Source organism: Apostichopus japonicus, chromosome 16 (assembly GCF_037975245.1).
Source record: "Apostichopus japonicus isolate 1M-3 chromosome 16, ASM3797524v1, whole genome shotgun sequence".
NCBI classification, from domain to species: Eukaryota; Metazoa; Echinodermata; class Holothuroidea; order Aspidochirotida; family Stichopodidae; genus Apostichopus; species Apostichopus japonicus.
The window spans coordinates 11,544,674-11,557,238 of NC_092576.1; the positions used below are offsets into that span (position 1 = coordinate 11,544,674).

At 37.6% G+C, this 12,565-nt stretch overlaps 1 protein-coding gene across 2 annotated transcripts in view; it reads right to left on the bottom strand.

The window, feature by feature from the left end:
• Positions 1-12,565, bottom strand: part of LOC139983053 (MAM and LDL-receptor class A domain-containing protein 1-like) — a 170,602-nt gene that overhangs the window by 5,061 nt on the left and 152,976 nt on the right. For both annotated transcript variants that reach the window (XM_071996389.1, XM_071996391.1), the window contains 10 exons: positions 10,808-10,937; positions 9,675-9,794; positions 9,064-9,204; positions 8,652-8,920; positions 7,012-7,225; positions 6,123-6,263; positions 4,750-4,844; positions 2,723-2,890; positions 1,121-1,232; positions 101-193 (listed from right to left, as the gene is read on the bottom strand). In XM_071996389.1, coding sequence (XP_071852490.1) covers positions 101-193; positions 1,121-1,232; positions 2,723-2,890; positions 4,750-4,844; positions 6,123-6,263; positions 7,012-7,225; positions 8,652-8,920; positions 9,064-9,204; positions 9,675-9,794; positions 10,808-10,937 — 1,483 coding nt within the window. The remainder of the gene's footprint in view (positions 1-100; positions 194-1,120; positions 1,233-2,722; positions 2,891-4,749; positions 4,845-6,122; positions 6,264-7,011; positions 7,226-8,651; positions 8,921-9,063; positions 9,205-9,674; positions 9,795-10,807; positions 10,938-12,565) is intronic.

Sequence of the window (12,565 nt, forward strand, 5' to 3'; positions counted from 1 at the left end):
ATCACTGAGGAACAATTTGAAACTGACTGATATCCATATAACATGATTCACTGGGCTTTGAATGTACTTGCGTGTAAGTTCAACTATGTCTAGTTTATACCTTTGTTATTGTCCGTGGGTGTAGATATGGTGACTTTGTTTTCTGTAGTTATTTCAGGACCCTGTGTCTGTCTCCTTGTTGTGGGAGTTTCACCTACAAGATGGAAAGGAGAAAAAACAAGAAGAAGGATAAATATCAAAGAATTTACGATATAAAATGCCCGTCGCAAACATTTTTCGACTGAGTAGACCCTGTTGCTAGCAACTGTGTAGCAAATAGAGATGCCATTCTAGTAGACGGAGAATTTTTGGAAATAGTTTACAATGATTTAAATTAATACCAACATCTTTTTAAAGAATAATCCAGGCCAGATTTTGAAAAAGATCAGGCCAGATTTAAAAAAAGATCCGGCCGGAACTGGAACCGGAACCAGATAATTGCTCACTATCCGGCTTGATAGTCCAACCGGACCAGATATCCTGTGCATCCCTAGTTAACAGTCTTACTTTATCTTGCAGAGATGCCATTCTATTAGACAGTGAACAGCCATACTAATAGAATGGCAATCCCTCTGCAAAGATAAATTTACTAACTGGAATCATGCATTAAGGTGGCATACTCCTATTAGAGTCTATATCCATCCCCTGGATTGTTCTCCTTCAGGAAAAGTGCCAAAAAAGCAGCAGGAGAACATCTTTTTTGACCTGTTATCAATCACGATCTAGTTTTTTGTGGGTTGCATGTTGAAGAACATGAATGGAAGTACATGCTGTGAGAAAATAGTGCCAATTGAGGCAATTTTAGACCCCTTTAGGCCTCCTAGGAGCAGCGTATGAAAATTGTTTACTACTGAGTGAAGAGGTTTGTTTACAAGTGACGAAAACTTCAGGCTCGGATGGCAAAACATCTGCACTATCATGATACGGAAAATTGATGGTGCCATGAAAGGCCAACTTGTCAGCTATCCGGTGATGGGTAGCGTTAAGCTAGTGAAAATCTAGACTTACACACCACATTACATTTGTGATTTAGTGTGTAAGTCAATTGGGCTTTTAATGGGCGTATGCTACCTCAACTTACCTGTGGGGTTAGGCAGGGTGCTGGCTGAGACCGGGCAATCAGAAGTAAATGATACATCATCCAATGCCACGATACCTTCCACTTCTGCACCACGGGTGGCCTCAATGACAACCTGCAAGTTGATGAACAGAAACAGCAATTTCATACCATGATTAATACTCATTATTCAGAGGTGATGATTATAATAATAATAATAATAATAATAATATTAAATGAGACTTATATAGCGCCAAATCAGTAAACAAAAGTTACTGCTCAAGGCGCTTTACAAAGAAAGTAAATTAATTTACAAAAGAACAAGTGAAAAGATGGGTCTTAAGTAGACTTTTGAATGTAGAAAGTTAAGAGCATGTTCGAATGTGATCTGGTAACTTGTTCCAGAGATAAAGAGCCAGAGTATTCGAAGCTTCTGTAACCATAGGTCTTCAAGCGTGGTTTAGGAACAGTTAAATACAGTTTGTTGGAGGAACAAAGTGTGCCAGTTGGAATATATGGCAAGAGAAGTTGCGACAGGTATATGCAGGGAATCATTGAGTGTTCAAACTTTTGCGTAGGCAGTTCTGAAGAGAAAATGCTAATATAATGCTACGGTTACTGTGCATAAAAGCTACTGATACATCTTTGCAATTGTATAGCAATTTGCACATATGCTACAGCATTATTTCCCTGCTATGCAAATAATACAATTGTTCAGAACTCTGCAGGTCTTACCGGTGTGTAAACGTTTTACACTCTGTACGAAAAATAGTTAAAATAAATGAGATCATTTGTTTTCATAAAAATTGAATTCAATTTCACACTTGGAACAGAATATAATATTGTAAAGAAAATACACACAACAGCGCCATCTAGCCTGAGCAAAGTAGAAGTCCTGACCATATATTTCAAATCTGGGCACTTATACAGAGAATCAGTGAAGGGTCAAATTAGTGAGTAATTAATAAGAGGTTATAATGTCACCTATAAATGGATGGTCTAGGAATAGATTAGGTACACCTACTGTCAACTTATTCCAGTGACCAATGGACACCTGTTTTAGGGCGGGTTTATTGAATATTAGGATATAACATAGGATACTATTGCCTGTGAAAATTAACATTCTCCTTTGAATATAAATAGCAAAAAAAGATAAGCAGAACAAAAAGAAGAAGGCTTATAGGTTTAGCTAAGCTAACACCTATAAGTGGAGGCGATGTGGTCAAGTGGTTAAGGCAGTGGACTGGTGATCTAAGGAATACAGGTTCGAGCCCTGGCCAGATCATCATGTTGTGTCCTTGGGCAAGGCACTTTATCTCCATTGCCTCTCTTCACCCAGGTGTAAAAATGGGGACTTGAGAGGTAACTTGTAAATACAGTTGCCTGCGCTGGTATGTGGCTGCACCCTATGGGAAGACCCCGGGGGACACGTGGTTGTGGTGCACTGTGGTGCCCCAGGAGAGAATGATTGAATTGTGTACACTTTGGTGTGTAGGTGTGACAAGTAATACCAATGACCAAGGCTAAATTGTACACGCTATGGTACATTTAGCGCCTTTGAACAATTTCTGTTGATTTTGGCGCTATATAAATGTCTTCTGATTGATTGAACTTCTTATGACTCACCTCAAAGAGTTGCAACGATGACAGTTTTACCTGACTCCTGATCCAGGTTCCCGTCGACAGTTCGTACAGGCTGCTACTCCACACATAGGTCAAAGGTCCCCCGACCTCTGTCCTGATGTAAACAGTGAGGGCGCTAGTGTCGCCACCCAAGTAGACGAATAACCTTAACTGCAAGGAGGGCAAGAATTGGAGTAAAGAGAAAAGGATCTGATTTTACGAGAAACAGGCATCGTTCAATTAAATCGTTGCTTGCACCTTCTCACATGTGACGATTTATTTGACATTTATTTAGTGTTATCAGGCTCATTCTAGTCTCATTGTGTGTACTTCTTCGTTTACCACTTCCTAACAGAGCACCCGACTCAAATGATAAAAACTTGGGTGTCACATGATCATTCTTTCCATTGGTTGATATCCTGTCCACCCAGTCATATTCAGCTGATTCACATGCTAGTTTTACATAACTATTGTACTGCAATATTTAATAACTTAATAATGCAATTGTATTCATAATATATCATGTTCCATGTAAATACTATATACAAGAATATTGTTATGGATGTTTTAAAATTACCGAGAGTGGTATACTATATAAACAACGATTATAATGTTGAATGTAGTATGATACATTATTACTCTGTTGTATTACATATGGTACAGTGGTATATTATATTGATTATATTGTTGATTTTTTTTTATCATTAATTAATCATTGCCTGCGCCCTCTCACATGTGAAGAGTTATTCTCCTTTTCTTTTCATTCAGACTCATTCTACAAGAATCTTCCACACACACTATGTTTACTTCTATTATTACCACTTCCTAACATATACATACAACCCAACCAAGAATGGTCAAAACTCAGGTGTCACATGATTCATTATTTCCTTGGGTTGATTTTTCGTGTCTACCCAGTCATATACTAATGGATTTAGACTGCATGAACACAGACTGGGTGTTTTACATTTTGTCCTACTCAGGGTTATAGCCACGCCGGCCGGCGGCGGCCGGTGGTAACCGCCACTCACGCCTGCCGGCCGGCATTGGAAGTGAATAAACAGTCCACCGGCCGGCACAAAAAAATAGTATACAACAAAAGTAACAAATTTCTCTTTCCCTTGCCGTAAAACATGATAATAACGTCACCTTTTTCTGTTATTTACCAATTGTAAATCTGAAAAGTAGCAAAAATCACCCTTAAGCGGGCCCCTGGACCCCCCGGCCGTGAGATGCGAGAGCTTCGCTCGCTACGCTTCGCAAATTTATTTAACCAACACTCACAATCTCCTAGCTATAACCCTGGTCCTACTGTAGTGTGAGGCACTACACTGTACATCATCAATGAACTCAAACATATATCCATGGACCTTTCTTTACACGTTAAGGGTTCTATTTTAATATTGTTTAGTATTGGGTGTTTATTACTATCTGTTTTAGGCTTTTACAATAATTGTTTTATAGTTCCTCGTATTTTACTTATACTTAAACATTGACTATGATTTATTCTATTTTACGATTTACATACTTCTGAATTTGTTTTGGACTATTGCGTTTTGGGATTTTTTTTTTTAGCATCATTTAGTACGGGTGTTTGTTATATTGTTGCTTTAGGCTTTTACATTGTATGCCTTATTGGTTCTATATATGTAATATTTTGGTTTTTGTTACTATTTGTTTTTAAGGTTTTACATTTGTAAAGCGCTTTGAGCAGCTTTGCTGATTATGCGCTATATAAATATTACTTATAATTACACACAGGGATGCTGATCTCCTGTGACTAGAGCTGCTTAATTTCCATTATAAGAGTAACTCGGCTGCTTTCAATTTACCTGCTCGAGTGAAATAAAGAGTTCATTCCAAAAGTCACTCGTGGGGAAGTGTACAAAATGTTATACAAACAATTTTGAAAGGAGGCGAGATTGGTTTAATTTCAGCGAGTTAAGATGTATTACCTCTTGGGCAAAATCAAAAATCTTTTCCCACCGTTACATCTTAATGGACTAGTTAATACTACTCTTGATACTTACGTAGCAGTCGTCTATGACAGGGTCGAAGGCCAAACTCCTCAGCTGAGCTCTGTCCCCGGTACCAGTCCCTGACAGACCCATAATAGCGTAGAAACCTTGACCAAAGAAGAAGAGCAAAAAGAGAGAAAAGATATCAGCACCAAGACACAAGTCACACCTGAAAGCGCAACTCTTTCAAGAGCACTAAAAAGATGGTTTCTAGGAATTTTTAGACTTTATGATGTTCTGTCGTGTTGGTTTTTAGGTTCTAGCTTCAATTGGAATTTTCACTTTTTAGCATTCAAATTGTAGATTTTGTAGTCAATCTGTTTTATCGCTTTACTCTTCACCAGTGCTTTTAATCGTTTTTCGATCTCATATTCCTGTATATATCTGTAGATGGTATATGTATTTACTGTTTTATGTCATTGTAGCATTCTAGATTGTTTGTAAAGCGCACAGATGCATCGCGCGCAGTGCGCTATATAAGATTTAATTTACATTACATTACATTCAAAGAATGAAAATAAAAAGAGAGTAGCTATCTTCAATAGCAGGTATAAAGTAATGAATGTTTAATTTAGCTACAAGAAACAGTCAAGTTTCCAGAAAAGTTTATGTAATAATAATAATCATAAAAATAATCAGGCAATTGTCTTCTAAGACACTTAATGTGAGAGAACTACCGCACGGGCTTATGGTTACAACTTTCACATCAGGTGGCTTCCATTTCAATATTGTCACTCAAAATTTTGAATCATTTACACAGTCATGTCAGATGGGAAAAACCACGGACTGCTCTTGGATGAAAATCCCACTTTACTATGACCCTGCCGTGGATCGAACTCAGCAAAGAAAAAAATATGTAAAAAATAAAAAAAATCAATCATTAAAGTACATGTAGATAAAAAGATGAGTTTCAGTAATTTGGGACTAGGTGAGAGAAAGACATGAAGCCAAAGTGGCAGAGCTTTCCATAGATGTGGTGTGTAAACCTTGTTTGACTATTATTGGTCGGTGAAGGGCCGGAGCATTCGAGCAAAGAATGCGCCAACTTAAAACCCCATGTGAATCATCCCACCATCTGCGACCAGGACACATGGAAAGTGTTAACTTTGCGGAGTGCTAGCTCAGTGGTTAACGCCGGTGCCTTTCAATCACAAGGTCCCCGGTTTGAGTCACTCCAAGATTAATGTATGTAGTCCCGTTACAGAGTTGTTGACAATTGACAATTCATAATCATAGACGTTAAATATGAATGTAAGAGACTGACTTCCGTCAGCTTGCGGCTTTGATAAGCCAATGAGGCTTCTTCGCAAGTTCCTGCTTGCAGGAGGATCTAAAATACATTACAAAAAAAAAAGTGATCCGATGATTTCAGCTTGGCTACTGACCTGATCCCGAATCGGTGGTGTGGTCAGTATCCGGACCTCCGCTGGCTCCGGCCATCCTACGACTCCAGTCGACCTCGTCCGAGCCGACCATGTTCGTCCAGCTACACAGGTCAAACTCAAAATTACATCTTTCGTAGTTACCTGTCCGAGGGACATTACAATAGAAAGACGACCGTTGGCCTTTCGACAATTCCATATTGAATAAATATGTAAGATATTGAAAAGTTTGTATTTTTTTTTTTACAAGAAATCCTTTTTTGGTTAATAAACTAAATTATTTGCATTTTAATTCATTCATTCATTTAGTAATACATTTCTACTTGTTCTTCCAATCTTATATTTTTGGTTTCGTAAGTACTCTCGTTTCTCCTTTTTTTTTTAAAAACTTACAGCAATGATGTAACAAAACAAAAGTTTAATAGACACAGTCAATAAAGATACATTTTAAGTAACTTGAAAAGGAGGACGACTGCATTAATAGGTTTAGTATATATTGACGACTCCAGAAAATACTAGAAAGTCAAGCAACGGGCATTTATGCTTCAGCTTCAACATGAATTCTACTCAAAATGTATTTGCTCACATTGGTTTATCTAATTGAACATTTCTTGATGTCTTGAAATAATTTTGGAAACAACCAGGAGAGTACTTCGTAATTCTTAGCAATTCTAAAACCTTTCGCCCAAAACTGTCGACCTTAAAAAGTCTGCAAATGATCAAATTACATAACAAACCGGAACCGGAAAAAACAAAAGAAATTTGGATTAAGGACTTTTAACGATAAAATATTTAACTTAACAGGATAGAAAATCAGTGCCCTTGATGTTGGGGGGAAAAAAAAAATAAATATAAAACTTCAACTGAAAGAAAATTTGAACTTTTCTCCTACCACATCCACTTTCATCACTATCGTCATAGCAACAATCTCGGCTAAAATCGCATCGAGAGAGAGTTGGATAACACTGTCCTGAAGAACACCGGCTGAGTCCAGCTCCACAGGAAGGAGAGACGTCCTCGTAATCACAGGTGTCAAACCTGACGTCGTCCACTGCGAAACCACCCGGTAACGGGCTGACTTGTTGGTTAATGGCATCTATGATGATCTGAAATTGGGGTTTAACGTGACAACTAGTAAATTCTCCCCAATAGTGGCAATGGAATATATTTAGAATAACATCTGGCTAGTATTATCAGTTTGGTGATTAGTTGAAAATTATTATTGTATTTTAGCATCGTAGTATTATGTTGTAGTGTTATGTTGTAGTATTTTGTAGTAGTATTATAATATTGTGTAGTAGTATGTTGTAGTATTAAGGTGTATTATTATGTAGTATTATGTTGAAGTATGAAGTATTATGTAGTAGTATTATGCCTTATTGAGTTGTAGTATTATGTAGTATTACTTAACTATTATTTAAGTATTATGTTGTAGTATTATGTAGTTTAATATAGTATCATGTTGTAGTAGTATAGTACTGTAATATGTACTAGTATTATGTTGTAGCATTATGTAGTACTATGAAGTATTGTAGTATTATGTAGTATAATGAAGTAATATAGTATTATGTTGAAGTATTATTATGTAGTATTATGTAGTTTTATTATGTAGTATTATGTTATAGTATTATGTTGTAGTATTATGTACCACTATGTAGTATTATGAAGTTTTGTAGTATTATGTAGTATCAAGTTGTAATATTATAGAATTGTATTATGTAGTATAATGTAGTTGTATTATGTTGTAGTATTATGTTGTAGTATGTAGTATTGTAGTATAATGATGTAGTGTTATAGTATTGTATTATGTAGTATTATGTAGTTGTAGTAGGCATTAACCTGCTTCGTACAGAAAGCTCTGCTTTTCATCCATACCTGGAAATCTGTAATACAAACTGGCAGGATGACATCTTGCCTGATCCATCTGTCTGTGTTATAGTATTATGAAGTATTGTAGTATTATGTAGTATTATGTTGTAGTATGTAGTATTGTAGTATAATGATGTAGTGTTATAGTATTGTATTATGTAGTATTATGTAGTTGTAGTAGGCATTAACCTGCTACGTACAGGAAGCTCTGCTTTTCATCCATACCTGGAAATCTGTAATACAAACTGGCAGGATGACATCTTGCCTGATCCATCTGTCTGTGTTATAGTATTATGAAGTATTGTAGTATTATGTAGTATTATGTTGTAGTATGTAGTATTGTAGTATAATGATGTAGTGTTATAGTATTGTATTATGTAGTATTATGTAGTTGTAGTAGGCATTAACCTGCTACGTACAGGAAGCTCTGCTTTTCATCCATACCTGGAAATCTGTAATACAAACTGGCAGGATGACATCTTGCCTGATCCATCTGTCTGTGTTATAGTATTATGAAGTATTGTAGTATTATGTAGTATTATGTTGTAGTATGTAGTATTGTAGTATAATGATGTAGTGTTATAGTATTGTATTATGTAGTATTATGTAGTTGTAGTAGGCATTAACCTGCTACGTACAGGAAGCTCTGCTTTTCATCCATACCTGGAAATCTGTAATACAAACTGGCAGGATGACATCTTGCCTGATCCATCTATCTGTGTTATCTGCTTCTCTGGTAACCTGAGCCAAGAGTCGATCCTGACCACCGGATCCGGTCGACAAGTAGACGGAGAGAGTGCCGTATTCTTCATCGTATTGATAATACCAGAAGGACAGGGAGCAGGTGATACCAGTCTGGCCATATGTTGGACTGATTAACCTTGCGTGTTGGTTGTACGTAGCCAGGTTACCATCCACGAATATGTATTGACCTTGGAAGGAGAAGATATTCACATAACAACATTGTGTTGTAGCATGAAACGTTGCTTTAAAATGTTCCTTCAGGTTCTAGTCAATGGGGATCGTAACTGACTAAATGCTATCCCCAAACAGTCATTTTATTACAGATACTCACCATATATGTGGTTTGTAGTGTGGTCAGTGTCTGGTGCTCTGATGCTGACCGCTGTATCTGAATCATGGACCTGCCAGTTTATGTCATCATTCGTATCCTGATACCAGTAGCAGAGACTGTCATCAAAGTTACAAACAGATGCTGAGAAAGAAACCAGAAGCAAAATAGAATGAAATGCTAGAAAATGCTAGAAAAAACTACCCAATGACAGTATTAACATCTACAGGAGTTTACATTCAATTTCACTCTTTCACGCTTCCACTGACCTAATATTATCTTACCAGACTCCCTGGGTTGAAAACAGGAGAAACCATGATCAGCCATACATTATTACAACACAAAAGTGGATATCGATAATTTCTATGCAGAGTTAGAATCTGTCTGGTTTTGCTGGTTTTAACTGGATTTTGATATCTGCAATCGGCATGACATATTAAAATTTAGTGGGTTACGGGTGAAAAGGCAATTAACCGTTTCAGTGGTTAAATTACTCCTGGGTTTTTTCGGGTGACACTGCTGAGATTCCCAGCTAAACATCAACGTCTACGAAGCATTCTTTAATTCCATTTTAGATTATTTATGACCAATTTTGTCTGATTGCGATGACTTACGACACATGGCTTCGTCTGTACCATCCTCGCAGTCAAACTTGAAATCACAGAATTTGTTCTCTGTGATGCATGACCCGTCAGACCTACAGCCTCTGAAACCGGCTTGACAGTTGTCCGAAGCTGTGGACAGTAACATGATACCACATAATACTACATAATACTACAATACTTCATAAGACTACAACATAATACTATAAATACTACAACATAATAAACATTACACTACTACATAATACTCCAACATAATAGTACAATACTACATAATACTACAACATGATACTACATAATACTACAACACAATACTACAACATAATACTACATAATAAGACTACCTAATACTACATAATACAACTACATGATACTACAACATGATACTACATAATACTACAATACTTCATAATACCACAACATAATACTATAAATAATACAACATAATACTATATAATACTACAACATATTATTACAACATAATTGGGCATAATACTACATTACATTGAAGGAACATTTAAAATATCAAAATAACAAAGATATGATTTATAGTGTAAAAAACATAATAAATGAAATCCAAACTGTACCAGTCATCTGAAGAAAAAAGCACATAAGAAAAAAACAACAAACAAAGAAACAAACAAATGCCTCTTAAAATATAGGCTAGAAATCTGTATTATAGAAGTTTGTTAGGTCATAGCTAAGGTTCAATGTTTGCTTTGAAGAAGTCATTGATTTCCTAAAACATTTTTTTTAAATAGTTAACAGCAAAAGATATGTAGGTGATTGAGCTACAAATCAGAAATTTTAAATTTTCCAAAAATTGGTCCATAATTTTGGAATCAAAACTTTTTACTAAGATCCTTTAAAAAGAATGGTTATAGGAGGGTAGACTCCCTAAAGAGATTAGAAATCACTAATCACTATGGGATTACGAAGGGATTAGAAACATTAAGGGATCAGAATATTTCTCACCTGTTTTGTTACTTTTGTTTTCTTGTCCATCATGAACATAAACTTCTGCCAAAGAAGTTAACACCAATTTTTCGAAATTCTTTCTTTATTTATATATTTTACCTCTTGGTTTGGACACTAAAAAAAAAAATCAATAAGGAGCAGCTGCAATATAAAGGGGATTGGCTTACGTGTTGGAGACACTTCTACAGGGAGGGTATTGTCGGGGTCTAGAACACATCCACGGGTGAAGCTGATGTCATCAATTGCGATATGGTCACCAGTAGCAGAGGATATTCCTGCAACGGCCTCAATCACGACCTGAGGGGAGAGACAGACAAAAAGATACATATTTACTATTAACAGGGATGAGCCTGGGGTAAAAAATAAAACATGGAACTTTGCAAAAATTGCGGTATAGGCTCCAGTTTGCGTATGCTACAGTGTGTTAGGATAATAGGTTTGTCACCGAGGTAGAAAGGAAATCACGGATATTCCGCGAATTCGCGGAAAAAGCTTGTGCCTGTAATAAGGAACATGTGTCAAGAAGAAGAGCTGGAAAGTCCCCTGCAGCTAGGCTGAAGCAGCAGATGTATGACATCAACCCACATGTGTCAAGAAGAAGAGCTGCAAAGTCCCCTGCAGCTAAGCTGAATCAGCAGAAATATGACATCAACCCACATTTGTCAAGAAGAAGAGCTGCAAAGTCCCCTGCAGCTAAGCTGAATCAGCAGAAATATGACATCAACCCACATGTGTCAAGAAGAAGAGCTGGAAAGTCCCCTGCAGCTAAGCTGAATCAGCAGAAATATGACAACAACCCACATGAGTCAAGAAGGAGAGCTGTAAAGTCCCCTGCAGCTAGGCTGAAGCAGCAGATGTATGACATAAGGCCACATGTCAAGAAGAAGAGCTGGAAAGTCCCCTGCAGCTAGGCTGAAGCAGCAGATGAATGACATCAACCCACATGTGTCAAGAAGAAGAGCTGCAAAGTCCCCTGCAGCTAAGCTGAATCAGCAGAAATATGACATCAACCCACATGTGTCAAGAAGAAGAGCTGCAAAGTCCCCTGCAGCTAAGCTGAATCAGCAGAAATATGACAACAACCCACATGAGTCAAGAAGGAGAGCTGTAAAGTCCCCTGCAGCTAAGCTGAATCAGCAGAAATATGACATCAACCCACATTTGTCAAGAAGAAGAGCTGCAAAGTCTCCTGCAGCTAAGCTGAATCAGCAGAAATATGACATCAACCCACATGTGTCAAGAAGAAGAGCTGCAAAGTCCCCTGCAGCTAGGCTGAAGCAGCAGATGTATGACATAAGGCCACATGTCAAGAAGAAGAGCTGGAAAGTCCCCTGCAGCTAGGCTGAAGCAGCAGATGAATGACATCAACCCACATGTGTCAAGAAGAAGAGCTGCAAAGTCCCCTGCAGCTAAGCTGAATCAGCAGAAATATGACATCAACCCACATGTGTCAAGAAGAAGAGCTGCAAAGTCCCCTGCAGCTAAGCTGAATCAGCAGAAATATGACAACAACCCACATGAGTCAAGAAGGAGAGCTGTAAAGTCCCCTGCAGCAAGGCTGAAGCAGCAGAAATATGACATCAACCCACATGTGTCAAGAAGAAGAGCTGCAAAGTCCCATGCAGCAAGGCTGAAGCAGCAGAAATATGACATCAACCCACATGTGTCAAGAAGAAGAGCTGCAAAGTCCCATGCAGCAAGGCTGAAGCAGCAAAAATATGACATAAGGCCACATGTGTCAAGAAGAAGAGCTGCAAAGTCCCATGCAGCAAGGCTGAAGCAGCAAAAATATGACATCAACCCACATGTGTCAAGAAGAAGAGCTGCAAAGTCCCATGCAGCAAGGCTGAAGCAGCAAAAATATGACATCAACCCACATGTGTCAAGAAGAAGAGCTGCAAAGTCCCATGCAGCAAGGCTGAAGC